General features: G+C 35.0%; 2 protein-coding genes across 2 annotated transcripts in view; both read left to right on the top strand.

Moving 5' to 3' along the window:
* LOC148952899 (uncharacterized) overlaps positions 1-13,442 on the top strand; it is a 40,653-nt gene extending 27,211 nt beyond the window's left edge. The window contains 1 exon segment of the mRNA XM_089088151.1: positions 11,263-13,442. Coding sequence (XP_088944277.1) covers positions 11,263-13,442 — 2,180 coding nt within the window.
* The window catches only part of LOC148952893 (uncharacterized), a 448,257-nt gene that overhangs the window by 219,600 nt on the left and 205,071 nt on the right, over positions 1-23,586 (top strand). The window lies entirely within an intron of this gene.

Genomic DNA, 23,586 nt, shown 5'->3' with positions numbered 1-23,586 from the left:
GGATTGAAGTTGCGAGTCCGACACGACTGACGTCCCAACAGGATGCGAGAGCGAGTCTGAAATGGAAATTGATGAATCGGCGAGCACTGGTCTCTCTATGCTGTCGAGCGGGACAGTAGCCACAATGGGTTCAAACTACCCACCAGCCTGTGTGGATGGACGTTGGTTCATCGCAGCGTTCTTCATGGGCCGTATTTACAAGTATTTTACAGTTTTGGAGGTAGATGTTCCTTCCTCTGACGGCTCGCTAAACGTGATCTGCCTGTGAAAAAACAAGGATGGATCCTTCTATTTTCCCAGGGTGAAAGACTCAGCCTCAATCCATCCTGACCAGGTACTGGGAGATCTTCCAGCCCTCCGACTCACTCACGGCGCAAAATTTGTATTTGATCATGACTTTGGTCAGCTGATACTGCACTAATTTGACTCTCTTTTGCCTTTTTATTTTAGAAGTGATGCTTTTCTCACAATAAACGAGTTTTTTTAACTGGAAGTCTTACGCCAGAAGAAGTCATCGACTGTTCAAAGTTACCTGTTGAAGTTTTTGAGTGTTCAAAGTTAAACACCCCTAGAGGTAACTTTGAAGACCATTTTTAGATAGGTGTAGCTCTAACAACATGAAGACTAGCAGTTTGGGACAGTTGCTATTCGAAACGCTAAAAATGATTTCGAGCAAATCCATGTTTAGAGAATAATATCACAAAATAGCCTTGATTTTTCATGATCTTTAGTTCAAAGTTACCCCTTTCTACGGTATGGCACGAAAAAAGGCACTTTTTGTGCCGTTTCTTGAGGGTTGGGGCTAGCGGGCTACCAGAACATCTGAGATAGATTTTTGATAGCTCATATAAAAAATATTGATCATGTCTACTTTCTTCCTATAAATTCCACCATCTGCAAGTTTCAAATCGCACTTAAAACGGTACTTTGGTGCCGTGTCTCAAGTGGAAAACCTGGGGCTAGTGGGTGACCAGAACTTTTTAGAGTGATTTTTAATGGCTCATTTGAAAACTTTTGCTCACATTTTCGTTTTTTTTTTTTTTTTAAATTATACCATTCGTAAGTGAGATATAGCACTGAAAACAACACCTTTGGTGCCACTTCTTAAGTGGAAAATCTTGGAAGCATGAAACGGTTTTGTTGTAATAATTATGGTCCAAAACCCTTAACTGGAGGTTTGCAAGAACACCTCCCGTAAATTCATTCTCCATGCCCCCTTAATAAGCTACGAAATTAAAGCCCTACAAATACCAATATATTAAATTACTTTATTAAAGGCGTGGTTCTGTTGATAGAGTACTGGACTTGAAACTAGATTATCATGCGTTCGATTCCAGCTTGAATTTTTTTTTTCATTCATGGATTGTCCCTTTTTATGATTACTTTTCAGATAATACACTATTTTACAAATGTGATGCACTCATTTTTAAAAGCTTATCCCAGGAAGGCTCATTTTAAACCCATTACTCATATCTACGTGCTTTTTATCAATTTTACCATCCAAAAGTGCCATAAAGCACTAAAAACGGCACTTTTGGTACCACTTCTCAAGTGGAAGAGTTTTGAAGCATTAAACGGTACCATTGCAATAATTATGGTCTAAAGCTCTTAACTGGAGGTTTATAAAACCCCTCACGTATACTCCCCTTCTAGATCCTTTTAGCAAGTTTCATAAATCGCCTACTCATCTTAAAAGTAAACAATTATTGCGAGAAAAATTAACTAGAACTATAAACTTTTCAACTGAAAATCTACCAAAATTTAAGCTTGAATGATCAACAGTTTTGAATTGAACCTTCAAACTCACTCTGCGATTTAGCCTGTGTGCTAGTTCTAACGGCGGTAATTGAGAGGAAGGAACGTCCTTGTCCCCTTAGTTTTTTGCTCCTGTCGCAGATTGTTTTGAAAAATTGTTTTGAAAAACAATTTTTTGGGTCATTTCATTAGAAAAGGCACATTCTTCATTTAAAAAAAGGGGGGAGACAACCGAAAGTGCACTTTATGGGAATGTACTATCAAGTCAAATTTATAAAAAGTGATTCTAATATATATCGATAAAGCTAGTACAGCCTATCTAATATATATCACATCCTGTCTAATAAATATCAATAAAACTAGTACAAATAAACCAACTAATTATGTTTTCCTATACTTTTAGGATTATAAACAAACTAGTGTTTTAATGAAAACACATGAGTCAAGCATAAAAAACAGGAATATTGATTTGGGATTCAAAAGTGAGTATGTAGCCTGATAACAATAAGCGAATCTACAAAGCTTTTCATAGTATTACACGAGTTGTGACATCAGTAACTTACAGTATACAATTAAAATTATCTTCAAAATATAAGCGTAAAATTAAGTATTTTTTTTTAATCACCGCGAAGTGATTGAATAGCACACAGAATTATTGGATTGATTTACCAATTAGCATTTTGGTCTCGCCTGCTATATTACCAAAAGTGAGTAATATACGGTACGAAATTGTAATAAATATATTTTAGTGTTACTTGAAATGAAGATCAAATAAGACATTATCGAATTTCTGGATATCCAATTATTTCTCTCTATACAACAGTGAATTTCAAGCTGTGATACAAATTCTAAAGGTAGTATATAGCCCTAACTATCAAGATGGCTTACTTCGAACTTGTGTACAAACTAATCATGATATGTCCTTTTCAGAACCAAAACGATAGCCAGTCATTGAACTGAGCCATTGTGCAGAAGTTATACCAAATTAAACGTAAAAAAATAAATAAAGCAACAATCCTAAAATGGATTATTGCTTTATCTTCAAAGGGATTGATTCTAAAGGAATTGATAATATTTTTATTCTGTAAAAAGTATCCTTAATTGGTTTGCTTTTACTGTACGGAAATTCCTATATTATCTTTTATTCTCAGTAGAGCTTTACTGTTTTGTAATTCTAAAAGCCAATGGAAATAAAATCAGTTGGTTTATATGTACTTGTTGTATTTACGTGCATTAAATATACTATACAGTAGCAATTGTGATCTGTTTAAAGTTTCGATTTTGCTCTTTTATTTCCATCAGATAAACATCGTTTTTTGTAATTAATCACATGTTAGAGTCAAAATGGTAATATGTTTAGCTTCAAATGGTAGTAAACTATGCCACTGGGGATAATATGTCCCCCCCCCCCACCCACAGTCCAGGGGGAAAGGTCCATGGGCGCCCATAAGCTGAATTCCAGGGGGGATAATCCTCGTCTAATTGGCACTTTTAATGCTATATAATAGAAATCTCCAAACAAAAATATAAAAATAATGCAGCATCATTCCGCCAGGGGGGGGGGGGGGGGGCGGTTGCCCCCTGCCCTTATGGGCGCCCATGGTACGGTCTGTAAGTTATGGATTTTGCCCATTGTTTACGTATAGAATTTGTTATTGAGAAGTATACAGACACTTTTTCGGAGGGGGTGAATGTTCTGCTATGAAGACTCCACGGGGAGAATTTTCCGAGGAGGGGTAAATCTCCGCGGGGGGGGGGGCTTGAAATTCCCTGTGGAAGTTTTAGATGTGGACAATTTGCCAGAATTCCTATACAAAATTATTTTTAATTTTTCTTACTTTATCGTTGCCGACTCAATTTTACACGTGGAGATGTTAAGGAGAATCGTCAGGGGGAAATTTTTACCGGGTTGGAATTGTCTAGAGTACCTCTCCGTGGGGGGGGAGAAATTCTCAATAGGAGAGTTTTCCATTGGGAACTTTCTGCGATATCAACTTTCTACTACGGTTGGGGATGGGACTATTTGCTGGACAACTTTTCCATGGATGAAATGAGGGCCGGTATGAGATGAAAGAACATCAGAAAATAAAGTTTTTTTCAAATTAAAGTGATATAAGAAAAAATATTACACTGGCCTCGCCCGAAAGAACTTTACAACTAGACTGGACTTGCCTGGGAGAACTTTCCCTGGGGGGAGGGGGTAGTTAAGTATAAAGAACTTTTCATGGAGGAATTTTCCGTGGATGAAGAAATTTTCAAGGAGGGGGAGCCGGATTTTCTGGTATTATTTAAAAACGTTCCGAAATTAAATATAAAAAATAAGTTTTTTCAACTGAAAATAATGAGCAACATCAAAACCTAAAACGAACAGAAATTATTACGTATATGAAAGGGGCTGACCCCTCCTCAAGACCTAGCTTTTTACGCTAAAATTGACATTTTCCCCCCAATTCTTTAAGAACGGCCCCTGAAACACAAAGGCCGCTTAATTAAAATAGTAAGATTTTTTTCATTCTATAAAAAAACTTTTGCGTTAAGAGTGAGGTCTTGAGGAGGGGGAAACCCTTTAATATATATGATAATTTCTGTTCGTCTTAGGTTTTGATGTCGCTCCTTACTTTATGTTGAATAAAACTTCAACTTTTTTGTTTTATTTAGTATCTTTTTTCCATGAATTCTTCTTTCTTTCATATTATTATTTGAGTGATTAAGACGGTTTTTGAACATCAGGGGGTGGGGGCATGCCTAGGATTTTTTTCGGGAGGGGAAGGGGAGGGTTAGCAAATAAATTTTGTTTGGGGGAGGGCTTAGAGTAAGATTAGGGAAAACCCGCCTAAGCGGCCCTAAGGGGTGAGGGGGGGAGATGTTTGCAATAATGAACTACTTGGACCAGTCTTGCTAGCCTACATTCTTCTTGCAGCATAATGCAGCTTTCACTTGTTGCGGTCAATTTTTAGCAGTTCTCTGTTGTTTTTGGTATATTCTTGCCCAATAGTAGGTTTTCTATTTGATCAATGCTTATACTGCTTGTTTGCATTTTAATCCTCAGATCAAAGAGATAGCTGTTTTTCCAAAATGTTAGAATTCTCAACATCACAGATAATCAAAAGAAAGGTTATAAAACGCCAAAATCCCTCAGATTCTGCCTGGACCTCGCGACAGTAGGATGGGCAGGGATCCCCCGAGAGCACCCATCTACCAACTATTAACTTTTTCATTACTTCGAAACTGAATTATCTAGTCTATTATCTGTATTTTCTTAGGACTTACGTTCGCATCCTACACCTTTGAAGGCATAGGAACCCAGCTACAGAATTAAAATATAGGGTAACCAATTCAAATTCAAGCCACTCCAAGCCTTTTATTTTGGTCAGGACATTTTTTCGTCCTATCCTCTCCCCCCCAGTTAAAAAGGGAAAGAACTAGTTACATCCCTGCACAGTGGCATGCCCAGGATCTCACTTGGGGGGGGGGGCATAAGTCAACCTATAACAGAGTCATGAGAGCAAGAAGTGTATTGATAATGAATCAGTCAACAAATATTTATTTATAGACAAATAACAAATGAGGTAAAACAAAATTATTGTAAACGCTATGACTCATAAGTTTAGCATGCGTGAGTCGATGACGCAAAGAGAAAATAAATTATACAACGCCATTAAAAGTAAAGAAGAACAGAAGAGGGAATATAGAAGAGGCCTAAAAAGAGTTGGAAAGGAAAAAAGATGTGAATTCAGGAGTTTCATTGAGGGGGGGGGGTCCGCCATCTTTTTTCTTTTTCCCCTTTTCCTTTAGAGAATTCGACGAAAACAAACTTAATAAAAAGGCTTGAAGCAATAGAAATTTTTCCATTTCAGGCGAGAAGAGGGTTTAAAAATAGCATTTTTGGCGCATGGTGGCGGAAATTTTAGAAATACATGTCACTAAAAGTGACATCATTTAATTTTACATTTTAATCTTAGACAACTATTTTAGGGAAGCAAATGACTATCATTAATATTGTGCCGTGAAAGTCCAGGTTTCAAACAAGTCGACATTATGAACCGTTACTTTTTTTGCTTTACCAATAAATTAAGTGAGTAAATGGTCTGAATGAACCATCTTCCAAACTAATCAATATTTTCCGGAGCAAAGTACTTTACAATTTTGGAATTTACCACTAAAATGTCCATTTCTACTCGTCTCTTCAAACATCCTTGCTAGAAAGCAAATAATCTTAAATAGGAAAATGAGTGTTATTCTACGAAGCCACAAAACTTTTATAAACTAGAATTAAGAATCATCACTTTCCAACTTATCAAACAGTTCGTGGTAACGAACTGAAGGTAAGGAGCGATGCGGCTCAATAGTAACCAAAACTAAGAAAAAAAGTCTTGATAACAATAGATACATTGAAAGAATCAAATTTTGATACTGATTCAAAATATGTAAAATTCATCAAACTTAATGGTACCCATTAAAAGTTAAGAGCCTGAGAAAATTTGCTCAATTTTCTATAAAGGGAGAAAACACCCCCAAAACTTCAAGTGATCTTAATTAAAATCATTCTATCAGATTCAGCATACCAGAGAACTCTATTGTAGAGGTTTCAAGCTCCTATGTACTAAAATGTGGACTCTTGTATTCTTTACCAGAAGAAAGATCACGGATACGTGTTTAATTTTTTTTTTTTTTTTTTTTTTTTGTTGTTTTTTCCCAGGGGTGTTTGTATCTACCCAGTGGTCCTAGAATATTGTAAGAGGGCTCATTCGAATGGAAGTTAAAAGTCCTAGGGCCCTTTTTAATTGACCAAAAACTTTGGTCACTCTCATTTCAAAATTTTGAGATAGCCATTTTGCTCAGTATAGTCAAAAAATCTAATAACGATGTCTTAATCCCCCACATGTCTTAAAGATGACTTAATCCCCCACATGTCTTAAAGATGACTTAATCCCCCACAGTTCCTGGGGGAAGGGCATCGAGTTCTGAACTTTCCCCATTGTTTACATATAGTATTGGTTATTGGGAAGTGAACAGACGTTTTCAGGGGGGATCTTTCTTGAGGAGGTAGGGAGTTTTCGTGGGAAGATCTTTTAACGGGAAAATTATTCTTACAATAATATATAAGGAATAGTGCACTTTTAGTGACATGTATTTCTAAAGTTTCCGCCACCATGCGCCAGAAAACACTATTTTTAAACCCTCTTCTCGCCCGAAATGGATATTTCTATTGCTTCAAGCCTTTTTTTAGGTTTATTTTCTTCGAAAGCTCTTCACGTAAAAATACCCCCTTTCCAGGGAAATTCCCCCAAGACAATTCTATTCTACCTGAAAATTCAACCCAGAAACTTTCTTGCGGACGATCTCAGGTGGAAAATGTTTCTTGCGCACTTTAATTTGAAAAAGACCTTAATTTCTTATTGTTTTTCAAATCAAGAGGCGGTAATCTCCTCCGTGAAAAACTTTCCAACTAAAAGCCAGCAAAAGGGTATTTACCAGCAACGTTTTTTTTTGGGGGGGGGGGTACAAAAGAAACTTACAAACGCATCAAACTCCCTTATGATTTTTTGGCATATTTCCAGTCTATGCTGTTATTTTGTAAGTAAAGAATGACATTAAACCCCAAAATGAGTAGAATTTATTCTGTACAGGAGGTGGATTGCCCCTTCCTTATCCAAACCTCCAAAGGGTCAAAGAAACTTCGGACTGTGCTCATTAGATCAGAAATTGAGTGTTTTAGTCCCTTTTTAAGTCCAAAGGGATTCAAGACCAACCAGCTGCGTGGGGGTGATATTTTCCAGGCGAGAGGGGGCGGATTTTCTCTGTTGTTTTTTTCTAGGGGGTATTTTTCGTGGGGGTTTATTTTCCGGGGGGGGGGGGGTAAACGCCAGCCACCGAAAACGGACAAGAAAAGATGAAAAACAAAAGACCGCTAATATCTTTAGATGCGTCAAACGAGTCATGCTCAATGCTGATAAAAACCAGAAAAGAACAGAAACGTCTAACCATAAGAAAAATTAATTGCAACCAGTCAAGTGAAGGAGAGAAGGGGGAAATCATTACTCGTCAATAAAAGTAGAAGTAATTGAAATCTAACCTGCGTTAGGCTGGACTCTTATTACGTGGATGGGGTCGGAGCAGCTTAAATACATTTGGCTTGATTTTTTGTGCGGGAGGGGGAGGAGGAGGTGTCGTTTGTTTTTGGTTTTCTTTTTTTTGTAAATCTTGTTTCTAGTTTTCTTATCTTTTCTTGCACTGTTCTTGTTAATCCATTCTTCCGGTTTGATATTGCTTTCCTTTTTTTTCTTTTGTTTTACTAATATAAATGAATAAATAAATATTAAAACGAGTTCAGCTAAAATTGAATATGCAAATCAAGCTTAAAATGAACAAAAATATTAAATACTTATTGCAACATTGAACATAAAAATGAAATTACAGTAAAATTAAATTTTGAAATGATGCGCTTTTCAGCAGCTGATATCATATATCAAATATTTAGTTTAATCTTATTTCTTCCCAAAACCGTTCACGACAGATTTAGTTTCAGTATAAACAAGAATTTAGCTAATGCCTTTTTCCCTAACTGTATAGTTAGGCCAATGAAGCCTACTGCATCATTGGCGCTTCGTTGAAAGTAAATTATATTACAAATATTCCCTTTTCCAGTAATTAGAGCATTGAAATGAAAATAAAAATTACACTACTCAAATTTTACATATTCAATTTTATTTATTACAAAAAAAGAACTTACTTTTTCAATTTTATTTATTTAAATAGAATTAAACCTTTAGTCTCCTTTAGTATATTAAACGCTAAATGCCTATTAATTGCGTTCACATCTTGTGTCAATTAAATGTTCTCTATCTCCTTGTACTATAAAACATTGCATTCAGATGCATACTTGTACAGAAATTTTAGCCTATTTTGCCACTTCAGATGTGGGCGGTTCTAAGAGATAACAAGTTGAACATTTTCGGTGAAATCAGATTCCATCGCGGTGTTTAGCCTGTTCGGAAAATGCGTTTTGACTATAACTAATCGTAACATTTAAAGCTACAATTTTCATATTTTTTAAATCATTGAAGCTATTTTTGCCTCAAGAAAAGTAATGGTCCTTGAACCAGTACAGGACGGAGGATAACACACTTTCTTAACTCTACAAGAAGTGCTTAAGCAGGCTTGGAGCCGGGCGGCAATAAGTCGCTGGGAGCTTCAGGTGATTAGAGGCTTTGTGCAATCTTTGGCCTATCTTGGTCACAACATGGTCTCCCATACTTGGTAATTCTCTTTTATCAATAAGAGTTGCAATGCTGCACAGACAATCTCAAGCCTATGCCCTCCGACTCATTATATATTCATGGCTTCAAATATTATGCTACTGCTAGGGTAACTTAGCTAAGAAGAGATTTTTGAGCCCAAGAAAGCCCACTAAAACAAACTAAACTCAAAAGAATTATCCTTTCATCAGTTTGTCGAATTCAAAACATTGTTTTTTTTTGTTTTTGTTTTTATTGTGAACTCGCTTACCGCTAACCTTTTAACTATTGACACATTCAAGAGCCTCTACTAATTTTTTCCAAATTTTAAGAAATACTATTTGGGTAATATGGCAGCTTCGGGAGTTTTCTCTGGTGTTGTTGGAATCTGCTAATAGGCCCTTTGTCTGTGAGACAGTCAGCTGACGCTGAGACTCTCAAAATAATTTTAATATATCGAATGGCCTTGATTAATTATTCAAATTCAAATTAATTTATTTAACATAAAAAAAATACAAACAAATTTACAGCGGCCATCTACAAAAACCCGAAGGTTTGTTTACGATGGCTGCAAATCCATTATTATAAAGCTCTGCATCCACATAAAAACTATCTCTTTACGGGGAAAAATTAGCACTTGAACTAAATCAACATAAAGAACATATCCTACTCTAAAAGGATTACACTCTAGAAATCGCAAGTGAGAAATATCACATATCATCCTTAAAACATACACTCAAAAAAAAAAAAAAAAAAAAAAAAAAAAAAAAAAAAAAAAAAGAAAAAAAAAAAAAAAAAAGATATACATCTAACTAAATCAACTATGACAAAATCAATAAGTATCAGCTAGGCTATAGAGCCGACTCCGTTTGCTTTGGCTGGGTAATTTCACGAAAATGCGACCATTATCTGTCCAAATAATTTTCATACCATACATTAATCAAATTCAAAAATCTAATCATTCAGATTATAACCCAAACGGTAACGCTTCAATCTAATCTTGAGCTGGCTTACATTATCAACATGTCTAATAGCATCCGGGAGGGAATTCCACACCCCCGGTCCCGCAAAACGAGGCAGAAACGCAGCACGTGGAGTATTCCGGAGCTCCGATGCAAGGTCATTCGCATTTCTAGTCTCATAACAGTGATAAGATGAGTTAGCTTTAAAAATTTCCCAAAATACCTCCGGTGAACACTTATTCAAACATTCCCTGATTGAAAACTTTCAGGGAATGTTGTGGGGGCGGTTGAACTAAATCAGAAAACATTGTGTGCATCCAGGTGGTCACAATGTCGTATTTGCAAACCTTCAGGTAATGTTGAGGGGAATGGAGGACTAAACCAAAAGAAACTGTGCGCCCAAATTGAATGATTAAGCTTATTAACTTTAAACTTTTAAGGAATTTTAGGAGATATTGAAGTCAATCCTAAGACACTATTTTAATCCGGTTTGGATGCACGGCTCGTCAAAAAGATATATCTATAATATCTTAGAATAATCAAAAGGTATTAAGTTAAAACTTTCAATAGAGTTTCAGCTGTGTCAAAAAAATGTATATGAGGAATATTGAGAAGAGTGCTGAACTAAATCATAAGACACAATGTGTCCAAAGACACTCAGGTGAATATCTCTTGGACATCAAGTTTGCCCTTCACAGCGTTGCTAGAAATGGTCATCCTCATAGGCACAGAATAATGATGATAATACTTTATAGATACAGAATTTTTGACCTCCCAAGTAATGTCAAGATCTTTGCTGCCTGCAGAGAATTAGTTTTGCTAATGAGGGAGTTGGCCTTCCTGTACAAGTAACCACAAATGTTCCTGTCAATTTTGAATCGAGTTAGTAAAACAGAATTGACTGAAAGCTAATTGAACTATAATCTTTCTAGAGATTATTTGTCCCTCCCCAATTTTTAGAAGATGAGATGTCATCTATGGGCTCAAAGGAACGATTATTTTAGCCTATGATCAAAAGGTGGCATCTTACCATCCAGGATAGCTCCTTTTGTGCCCTGATCTTGCCCTGAGATTAGAAATGGAATTGAGCGAAATGTTAAAAAAAAAAAAATTAGAGCGAAAGAACTAGTATTTCATTATTTGCATTGTATCATGTGTTTCTTAGATTAATCTACAAACTTCTATTCCCGAAGCTGAATGTTTGTTGATACCGACTTTAAGCAGACGAATATTTTCAGTTAAGTTGACTTAGAGCACCCATATTATTTCTCATAATATTTATGTCTTTAGTTTCCTCTTTTTTTTAGAAATGGATACATACAGCGAAGAACCTTATGAAGTGACGTCCTCTGACGAATCTAACCCAATAAAAGTTACAGGAATGATGCATCCAAAGAGCTCTATTAGTCATATCAAGGCGACAAATCGCTCAAGTGATAAAAGACTATCAAAGCCTGGGGAAGTTACATTGGAATCCTTTGTTTCACGTTGTAACGAAATTTAAATTCGGTTTAGAAATAAAACGACTATAGAGTCTTCAGAAAACACTCACATTTGCAAAATCTGCAGTGAATCCTTTTCCATCCACATTTCACTTTTAAATCATATGGAAGGTCATGATGAAATAGAAATTCAGCAATGTCAGTTTTACCGTTCAGAATTCAAGAAAAAGTCCAATCTCGATTGTCGTTTCGAAACTCAAAATGCGACAAGAGATAGATCTTATGAGTGCACTATTTGTAAAAGGACATACACCATTCGTAAATCATTCACAGATCACATGCGATGGCACAGGCAGGCACTGCGTACTATGGCACTAAATGACAAATCTGCTAGTGATCCAATGTCTACAGATGATAGAAGTTTAACCTATGATAATTTAAATAAATGTGCTACATGTGGTTCAACTTATAAGTACCGCCAAGGTCTTTTACGGCACTTGAGATGCAACCCAGAACATAGAGAAACTCATTTTTGTAATATTCACAATAAATCTTTTTCTCCCGATCTGTTATTTCAACCTCAGCCGGAAATTTATAAATCAAACAACGAAAATGAAATGTTACAGTGTCCCTTTTGTCAAATCAAATTCAAGAAAGAACATCATCTTTGTCGTCATTTATTTGCCCACAGGGAAGGAACATGTAACTTGTGCATTAGATGTAACATGTGCACTAGTTTTTTTTCTTTGCCTTCTGAATTATTGCATCATATAAAAATGCACGAAAAGAAGGAAGCAAGCGAAAAGACAGAAATTACATCTGCTGTACAACCATCAGAAAATTCAGATGCTGAACCTTCAAGTAATTCAGAACCGGTAACTAATAACATCGTTAGGGAAAATGATTTTAATGAGTGTAGCATTTGCAAAAAGACATACGTCAAACGTAGATCACTCTTACGTCACCTTCGACGGCATGTTGAGGGTAGAAAATACTTGTGTCACATTTGTGGCTTAGGTTTTCTTAGAGACATTGACCTTAAAATGCATATACAAAGACATACTGGCGATAAAAATTTCACGTGCGACAAATGCGGAAAAAATTTCTATAGTATTTTTCTTTTGAATCAGCATTTGAAAAAGCATGCTACAGAAGAGAGTGGACAGACACCAGAAAAACTTTTTGAGTGTGAAATCTGCCGCACAAAACTTGGAACAAAACAGGTTTACTCACAACATATGAAAAAGCACACTGAGGGGAAAAGACACGAGTGTGGTATTTGTCAAAGAAAGTGCTACACAAAGTACCATTTGGCCGTACATATGAGGATCCATACAGGAGAAAAACCCTATGAGTGCATGATATGCAACAGTACTTTTGCCCAATTGACCTATTTAAAAACGCATATGAAAACTCATAGTGAGGAAAAGCCTTATAGCTGTGAACTTTGTACCAAAACATTTAAGTACAAAAATTCGATTAATCAACATATAAAAACTCATACTGGTAATAGACCTCATAAATGCAAGCAGTGTGACATGCGTTATGGTAGTAGAACGGGTCTTCAAACACATGTCAAACAAGTCCATACAAGGAATCGAGAAGAAAAGAAATTCAGAGAGAAGAAGTACAGCTGTAACATATGCAACGAAAAATTCGCTGTGTCTGCTTATCGTGATCAACATGTGGCTTTACATGCAAATCCTCACCCTTTCAGCTGCGAGTTCTGCAGCAAGAGTTTCAACTATAAGAAAAACATGATAGCCCATGTGCAGCGTGTGCATCCCAGTTGCAATCCATTTAAATGTAAGCTATGCAGTAAGACTTATGATACCAGTAGGAAAATTGATGTACACATAAACTCTCGTGCTTGTGTAAAAAATGTCAAATCTCATAAAAAGTTGAAAAATCCAGGCAAATCCATTGATGTAAGCGGTAATACGAATGCTGAGAATCTTTTTATATGTAATGTTTGCAACAAGGAGTTTGAATCAGTTGAGAAAATTCAAGACCATTTTAAATCTTCCCACGAGTCTTCTAAGTAGGAATCGATCATAATATTAGTTTGAATAAAATGAGTGAAGAAAGACTTCTTTTTTTGCTTATATTTGGCCAAAAAGTGATAACCTGTTTTCACATTAAAAAAACTGAAACTGATAAAAAAGGATGAACAATAATTACATCTTAAGTGAAAAGTTATAGAATAGGATATTGTTTGAAGATAAATGTATCTTATTACGTTTTTTGGTGTATTTTGGGATCTACATCCTCCTGTTGTTCTAGATCATAAAATGTAAGGAATTGGATGATTATGTCTAATGTACAAATCCTAGAATTCAGCATGGTTTGCTTTGAATTTTTAATTGGCTCATTCTTATTGTTGTACGAAAAATTTGGTTTTATTTACTTTCCATTTTGATATATAATTCAAAATTAGTATAATTATTCCATAGGTTTAGTTGATTGTTTTTATTTGAGCCATTGTTTGATTGTTTGGCCCACTGTTTCACAATTTTTAAATTTACTTTGCTACATTTATTCATTTCCATTTGTTTTGTCATGATTTATTGATTTCTGAATTCAACATTCGCTCTGTCTGCTTATTTCGACAAACATGTTGCTTTACACCAAAATCCTAACCCTTTCAGTCGCGAGTTCCGCGGCAAGAGTTGCAACTATAATGAAAACTTGGTAGCCCATGTGCAGTTTGTGCATTCCAGCCACAATCTGTTTAAATATAAGTTTTGTGGTAAGATATATGATTGTATTAGAAAAAAATATCTTCATGTTAACTCTTGTGCTTGTGAAAAAAAGATAAATCTCGTAAAACTCGAAAAATCCGGACAATACGATTGAGAGTGATGGGAACATGAAAGTTGATGAAAAGGTAAAACTACCTACTTTCAATGTTAGTGACGAGAAGTTTTTACCCGTTGAGGAAATTCAATGCATTTGAATTCTTCTTTTATGATTTTTAAGTAAGAATTGCCAGTAGCATAAATTCGAAAAAAAAGGAAACACTAAAATGTTTTTTTACCTTTAATTCGCCTAAAAATTTGTAACTGTTATAATAATGAAATTAAAAATGATAAAAAAAAGTACCTGTAAGTGAAAGCTGAAGAAAAAGAAAAAGCCTTTGGCTTTTTCCCTCTAGCAAAAACCCTAAGGCTTTTTACTTTGTTTTATATTCTTTTCATTTACGGTTCAAAATCTACTATTTTGTTTCTTATACTCTTCTCACGCGTTGTCTTGCTTATAGATTGTATGCATAAATAATTTCAAAATGAATGGTTGTTTCCTGCATTTTCAGTTTTATCTGGTTCACGATTAAAATGGTGTGTCGTAATTAAACTTTTTCGACAAAATTTGAATATTTAGTCTAAATTTTAGATAGACTGTAGTTTTGTTGAGTAAGTCCTTAAATATACGGAATTTCGGTTAGAAAAATCCTCAAAAATGAGGGCAATTTTAATATGAACAGAAATTCAGACTTTTACACCGCAATTCTGTTTATATGTAATGAGGTATTTTTGTCAGTTGTTGACATTCAAGTGCATTTTAACCCTTCTCATAAGCTTCCTAGGTAGAAACTGCTTATGGTAAAAAAGGGTAATTCGACTGAAAACTTTGTAACTCTTCTCCATAAAAGCACGCATGCCTTTAGACTTTTTTTTTCTTTTTTGCTGTCCAGCCACATCTATATATTTTTGAACGTTTCGAAATGTAACACAAACTTCTTATATAACGCTATCCCAGTAGTCGGTAAAGTGTGGCTTCAGAGACGCATGACTCTTTGGCTCGTTTAGTGCAACTATGACACAACTATCAACAGAAGGTCCAATGATATTTTCATTAAAAAAAAACTTTGTTAAAAAAAATTACATGTTTTGTTTGAAATAGAGAGCGAGTACGCTGATCTTCTGCTTCATAAAAACGTTTGTTGGTTATCGAGAAGGAACGTTTTGAAACGTTTTGCGTCCCTTTTCCGGAAATTAAAGGATTTATTCAAGAGAAGGCTATTCACTATTCAGAACTAAAGGCGGTCAGTGGATTCAAAACTTTTATTTCATGGTAGACGTTTCGTCTCATCTACATCTACTTAATCATAAACTACAAGAGTAAGGAAACTTAATTGTTTTGATATTAGAAGAAGTAACAACAATCGGAAAAAACTATTTGTTTTGCTCAGTATTTTGAAAGGAAAACATTGTTTCACTTTCCGAGCGTGCTCGGAAAATAATTCTTTTATTGATAAGTACCTTTTTAAAACAATAATTTTAAATATGAGGGAAGCATTTCTCAGCAGGTTTCAGGAATTTAAAAACAGCTGAGCAACTTAAAACAAGCATTTGTCAAAAACCTTCTTAATAATACGATAATCAAATAGTTGAAATGTTCTCCTTCTGAAATTGACATCGGTAGCTTTGAAATACAATTGCGGGATTTGAAAAAAAAAAAACAATCTTGCTTCAGAAACACAAGTGGTTGGCTTTGAATGACCTGAAGAAGGAATACATGATCATTTTCAACGCTTGGAATATTTTTCTTGACTTCAGTTCAGCTGAAAATGCTCGCATTTGATTTTCTTCCCTTTTCTGGTTATATATATATATATATATATATATATATATATATATATATATATGCGAACAACCCTTTTCAAGCATGAACATTATCAACAGTAGACTGAGAAGTTGTCTTACTGATGAGAACTTAGAGCCATGGGTAAAATTAAAAACAGCAATATAAAAACCTGACTTATTCATACTTTCCAAAAAGATGCAAGCACATTATTTGCATTAAAAATATTAATTAAAAATGAAATTTAGCCTTAGTTAGTGTACTATTTATTTAGTGTAATTAAGATTAACTAAACAAGCGGAGATGGTCCCCATTTTTTTTAATTGTTTCTATAGCGATCAAAAGTTTAAAGCCCCGTTTTCAAAAAGTAGAACCGCCATTTGTGCCTGATTCAGAACGGTAAATATTATTTAAAACCAAACTTAATAATAAAAGTTTATCGCGAAAATAAATTCCCGTGGAATTTTGAAAAATACCCTAAAAACACAAAAAGGTATAGGATGAAAATGGAAACTCCACCATTGCGATCACCGTAGCCGAAAATCCCATTTAGCTGTATCATTGTCCCCAATATTGAGCAATAAGAAAAATTACTTTTTTATTTGAAGCAGTGACGTGTCTTCTTTTTTATAAAATTTTATTTTAGACATTATGTATTGGTAAATATGTTGCTACGTTCCCATATGGGAACGTTGGGCGTTAATGTTGTCCTTGGGACGGATTAAATAAAAAAAAAAAAAAAAATTTTAAGCTGAAAGTAAGGAGCGACATTAAAAATTAAAACGAACGAAAATTATTCCGAATATGAAATGGACTGTCCCCTCCTCAACACCTTGCTCTTTATGCTAAAGTTCGACTCTTTCACAACTCTACTTTTTAAAACAATAAAAGACTAGCCTAAAGAGCGAGGTATTGAGGAGGGGACAGTCCCTTCCATATGCGGAATAATTTCTGTTCGATTTAAGCTTTAATGCCACTCCTAACGTTCAGTTGAAAAAAACTTCGTTTTTTTATTTAATTTCCGAATGTTTTTTCAACTAATGAAGGTTCAAATTTGACTCACCGTACATGAAAAGTTAAAACAAAATTTGCATATTAATTTTTGCAAGGTTTCCCACCGTTTGAAATATCGTCTGGAAAGTTCATCTCCAGAAACTACCCTTCCAAGTGAAATCTCCCCGAATAAAATAACCGTTCTTCCACCGAAAATAATTCCCTCGAAAAATATCTGTATGCTTCTCAATAACCAATAAGTGTAACCAATGTGTAAAAAATTGGCAAAGTTCGAAGCTTGTAGCCATTTCACCGAGGGTTTTGAGGGTTTCAAATTATCTTCAAAACCGTAGCTATTAAATCTTTCAAACTATTTTGAACCAAAATGGGCTATCTAAATTTTTTAATCGGAAGACTTTGGTGAAAGAATGGGTGTGGTAGGGAGGCTAAATGTCCTTCAATATTGCAGTCTTTTAAAAATGGCACTATAATTTTTCTTTCTGATCAAATGATTTCCCTCCGGATTTTCTCCGATCATTTGTTCGATACAATCACCCCCGAGGGAAAAGAAATAATAAACACGAATCCATAGAATTATTTTTCAAACAGAATATGTAAAATTCAACATTTTTGATTATATGAGCATAAAACTTCTACGGTAGGGTTCTCTGATGTAATTAATTTCATTGTTGGATTTTAATTACGACTCCTGGAATTTTAGGTTGTGTTTTCTCCCTTAATTAAAACATTCAGCTAATTTTCTCTGTCTCGTAGCTTTTAATGAGTAACAGTAAACATTATTAATTTTAAATGTTTTCAATAAGCATCAAAATTTAATGGAACTATGGAAACTATTTCTTCTTGTTTCTTTAAATATTCAACCTCGTCACTTATTACATAGATAAGAGGTTTACCCGTTTAAAACTGTCCCTGTGCACAATTCAAACATTAAATATCTCCCTATTTGTCAAATTGAGAAGATATAGGGAACTCTACTGAAATGTTCCGTAAATGATCAAATCTACCCCCCCCCCATCCTCTCAATGAATAAACTTGTGGATAATGTTTTATGTCAAAACTGGACAGTTCCTCCTCCTCTTCTCTCTTCAAAAAGCTCCAAAAAAACTCTCGATTTCCTTTGGTTAATTTGCCTTAATCAATAATTATAAAATTGGATGGTATTTCCCTAAATTGGATGATTAAAATTCGCGATATTTGCGACACTAATTTTGAAACGCATAGTAACATGGCAACTATGGTGCTATGTTCCCATATGGGAATGTTGGGGTTTAATGTTGCCGTTGGAACTGAAAACGAATTTTTATACACATCTTTTGTCAAGTTTAATAAAAGTTAGTAGTTAGTTAGTATAGTTAGTATACATTAAAGTTAGACTTGGAATTGCTCGTAACGAATTTGCAAGTGAAGTATTACACCCTCTACATTGTAGTCGTGAATTTTTTTTTCTACATTGTTAGAGGAAGTAATTTAATAAGTGTGGTATCAGAGGCAGCGCTGTAGCGTTGCCTATAGTAAAGGCCATACGGCTCCAATGTTTTATTATTATTAATTAAAAAAAAACTCCGAAAAATAAGTTTTTCAAATAAAAGTAAAGGCCATTTTAAACTTAACCTCAGGAGATACAAATACCTCTTAAAATTAAAACTCTAAACGACCAGAAATTACTATTAAAGAATAAATGAAACCCAAAACGAACATAAATTAAGCAAACAATGATAGGAAAACATATACAACAAGTAATAATATAAATGAATAAATAGATCTTAAAGTGAGTAATGCTTCGATTGAATATGAAAATCTAGCTCAAAACGAAAACAAATATTTTGCTTTTAAAGTATAAATGAAACTTAAAACGAACAGAAATTAAATAAACAATCAATGCGAACAAAACATACAATATATATTAATGTAAATGAATAAATAAATCTTAAAACGAGTGAAACTTAAATTGAATATTCAAATCAAGTTTGAATCGAATAAGAATAACTACAAACAAGAGCTTGGGTATCGTCTCACTGCAGAAGCCTAAAACCTACTGCGTCATTGGCGCTTTAGTGAAAACAATTCTCTGAAATATTTTCACTTTTGTGACTTTAAGAAATCAAAAATTAATTAAGATTTTAGGGAATAAATATTAGCATATGTATATTAAATTGACAATGCACATTTTTCTTCAGTAAACTCATTTGAATTTTTTTTCGGTAAAGTACAAATTATAATCTGGCTTTTAGAAAGCATAGGGGTTTTGAACCCTACTCACATTAATTTGTGCTCGTTACTCTAATATCTATTTAAATTGTGGTTCGTTTTGGGTTTCATTTATTTATTGATACTGATTTGGGGTAGTTGTATGCTTGGTAGATTATATGATAGTCCGGACGCCAGGTGTTGAAAATGTGAACCATACCACGACGGAATGGGGCTGCTACGTGACTTAGCCTACCCTCCATCCCCTAAATTGACCATGCGGATTCAAAAATACCAATGGCACTTGCTTGCGAGTGGTGGAACACTTCGAAACTTGACATTTTATTATATTTTGGTGTTTCATGCAAGAAAATACATGTTCCACAAAGTTTGAGGTGCAGTTTTCCGCTCAAATAGAAATGCTTAGAAGCCATAGAATGTTTTCATAACAAACTAACACGATTAGTTAAAAAAAAATGGCAAAACTATATGAGTCTTGAACAGTCTTGGAAAGTATAAACAAAATCAAATTGAATATTAGATCCATAATGATATTAATTGTTGAAAGATCAATCAGTTAAAGTTTTTTTTTTCAATGTAATTTCTATTTTTATTTTAAATGCTGTAAGAACTGGAAAATAATAAATTTGTAATATACGAGTAATTAGTTTTCAGTGAAGCACCAATGACACAGAAAGCTTTAGGTTTTTACAGTTAAAGAAGGGGGCAGTATCAAAATTTTGCTTGTAGTGAAACTATATTTGTTTTGACCAATCTTGAAAAGAACTAATAAATTAAACTGAATATTTGATCCATAATGATATTAATTGCTAAAAGCTCATCAGTTCAAAATGTTACTGTAATTTTAATATTTATTTTCAATATTAAGTACAAATGAAAACATTTGTAATATAATTCGTTTTCAGTAAAACGCCAATGACGCAGTAGGTTTTAGGCTTCTGCAGTGAGACGATACCCAAACTCTTGTTTGTAGTTATTTTTAATCGATTCAAACTTGATTTGCATATTCAATTTAAGTTTCACTCGTTTTAAGATTTATTTATTCATTTACATTATATATATTGTATGTTTTGTTCGCATTGATTGTTTATTTAATTTCTGTTCGTTTTAAGTTTCATTTATACTTTAATAGCAAAACATTTGTTTTCGTTTTAAGCTAGATTTTCATATTCAATCCAAGCATTAATCGCTTTAAGATCTATTTATTCATTTATATTATTACATGTTGTATGTTTTTTGCTATGATTGTTTATTTAATTTCTGTTCGTTTTGGGTTTCATTTATTCTTTAATAGTAATTTCTGGTCGTTTTGAGTTTGAATTTTAAGAGGTATTTGTATCTCCTGAGGTTAAGTTTAAAATGGCCTTTACTTTTCTTTGAAAAACTTATTTTTCGGAAAGTTTTTTTTAATTAATTTTTGTTCGTTTTTGATTGCCAAAAGTTTCAAGGTTTTTTTACATGGGGGGGGGGTGGGGTGCTTACTGTCCGATTATTCTTGACTGTAAAAAACGGATCTAGAACTTTCAATTTAAATCAAATGAGGCTTTTATCAAAATCTATACGATAATCTATTTGATAAAAACCAAATATATGAACAGTACACAGTTTGCATAACCTGTGGACAGCGATTGACAAAAATGAATGGATTGATAAAATAGCTCCAATAAGAGGGTTTCGACCATTTCACTTGCTGACACAAAGGGATCATGGCTGTTTGGAATTGACCTTAATAAGAATTTGTGTGGCAAACCAATTTTGCATCTATCACAGGGTATGTATTTTACCTTATAATTGGAAATTTATAATAGATTATCTATGTGTTCTTCAAAAAACAAAACCCCTTCAAATAAGTTATAAACTCCCTTCATAATCTATTCCCTGGGGCATATAATGCAACATCTACCCCCGGGCCCTGTTGGGTTGTTTCACCACCGGTTTTTTAGTTATAAGAACTTTGAACTATTTTGAGGGCGTGGAGGAGGGAGAGGGGCTATTTGCCCTTCAATATCTTTTGACTCTTAAAAAATGAACAAGAACTTTCAATTTCCAATCAAACGAGTCTCTCTAAAGTTTATACGAGCATCCGTCCATAAGAAATAATATGAAGGATTCGGAGAATGCTTAAATTACAACCCTTGCCCTGAGAGCTTTTGGGGAGTTGTAATCCTCAAAGACCTAATTTCCAGAACTTAAAACTACGTTTAATAAAATGACTGTCTTAAAATTTTGATTGGATGTGTTTGGGGAAAAGGTGGGCGTGAGAGGGGGGTTAGTTGCCCTCAAATCATTTTCGACTACTACAAAGGGAACTAGCCCTCGGAATTTCCAATTGAATGAGCCTTTTTTGAAGTTTCTACGACACCGCCTTCTATAAAAACCTTATATGCCCCCATGGCATAACTTAAAACCATTGCCCTGAGGGGTCTGGGGGATTGTCCTCCTCAAAAACATATGTACTATCTGGAAATTAACTACGCTAAACAATATGGTTTTCTCAAACTTTTTAATGGATGTGTTTGGGGAAATCATGGGCGTAGGGGGGGGGGGTGTAGGGGCCCAGACGTCACTTTCGACTATTAAAAAGGCCACTAGCCCTTTAAAATTCCAATTGAATGTGCCTGTTTTGAAGTTTCTACGACAACGCCTTCTATAAATACCTTATATTCCCCCAGGGCATAACTTAAAACTCTGGCCGAGGGTTGTTGGGGAGTGTCCTCCACAAAAACATATTTTCTATCTGGAAATCAGCTACACTGAACAAAAAGGCTATCGCAAAATTTTGTTTGGATGTGATATGTGAGTGGTGTAGGGGGGGGGCGAGTTGCCCTCCAATCACTTTTGACTATTAAAAAGGACACTATCCCTTTGAATTTCCAATCGAATGAACCTTTTTTGAAGTTTCTACGACAACGCCTTCTATAAAAACCTTATATTCCCCCAGGGCATATATTAAAACCCTTGCCCTGATGGTTATGGGGTAGTGTCCTCCTCAAAAACATATTTTCTATCTGCAAATCAGGTACAATGAGCAAAAGGGCTATCTCAAAAGTTTGAGTGGATGTTTTGGGGAAATGATGGGCGTAGGGGGGGGGGGGCTAGCTGCCCTCCAATTACTTTTGACTATTAAAAAGGGCACTAGCCCTTTAATTTCCAATCGAATGAGCCTGTTTTTAAGTTTCTACGACAACACCTTTTATAAAGCCCTTACCTACCCGCCGGGTATAACTCAAATCCTGTGCCCCGAGGCGTTTTGGGGACTGTTCTCCTAAAAAATATATTTTCAACCTGGAAATCAATTACACTGAATAAACATGGATATCTCAAAATTTTGATTGGGTGTGTTTTTGGGAATGATGGGCGTAGGGAGGGGGGGGGGGGCTAGTTGCCCTTCAATCACTTTTTACTATTAAAAAGGACACTATCCCTTTGAATTTCCAATCGAATGAACCTATTTTGAAGTTTCTACGACAACGACTTCTATAAAACCTTATATGCCCCCAGGGCATATCTTAAAACCCTTGCCCTGAAGGTTCTGGGGGAGTGTCCTCCTCAAAAACATATTTTCTATGTGGAAATGAACTACGCTGAATGTGTTTAGGGAAATGATGGGCGCGGGGGGAGGGACGGGGGCTAGTTACACTCCAATCACTTTCGACTATTAAAAAGGGCACTATCCTTTTAATTTCCAGTCTAATGAGCCTTATTTGAAGTCTCTACGACAACGCCTTCTACAAAAACCTGAGATGCACCCAGGTCATGACTTAAAATTCTTGCCACGTCGATTGTAGGCAATTCTCAACATAAAGAATATATTTTCTATCTGGGAATCAACAACGCGGAACAAACTAGAGCTCTCCAACTTTTGATTTTAGGGTTGGCGGGGACTGAAGGACGTGGGGGGGCTAGTTGCCCTCCAATCATTTTGGACAATTGAAATGGGCAATAGCCATTTAATTCCCAATCGAATGCGCCTGTTTTGAAGTTTCTACGACAATGCCTTCTATAAAAACCTTATATGCCCCCAGGGCATAACTTAAAACCCTTGCCCTGAGGGTTGTGGGGGAGTGTCCACCTCAAAAATATATTTTCTATCTGGAAATCAACTAAGCTGAACAAAATGGCTATCTGAAAATTTTGATTGGATGTGTTCCGGGAAATGATGGGCATGGGGGAGGGGAGGGGGGATAGTTACACTCCAATCACTTTCGACTATTAAAAAGGCCACTAGCTCTTTAATTTCCAATTGAATGAGCCTGTTTTGAAGTTTCTACGACAATGCCTTCTATAAAAACCTTATATGCCCCCACGGCATAACTTAAAACTCTTGCCCTGAGGGTTGTGGGGGGGGGGGTATCCTCATCAAAAATATATTTTCTATCTGGAAAT

The sequence above is a fragment of the Artemia sp. Qi Xiang Cuo genome, chromosome 4, assembly GCF_049724085.1.
Source record: "Artemia sp. Qi Xiang Cuo chromosome 4, ASM4972408v1, whole genome shotgun sequence".
Taxonomy (NCBI): Eukaryota; Metazoa; Arthropoda; class Branchiopoda; order Anostraca; family Artemiidae; genus Artemia; species Artemia sp. Qi Xiang Cuo.
This window is presented reverse-complemented; position numbering and strand designations above follow the sequence as displayed.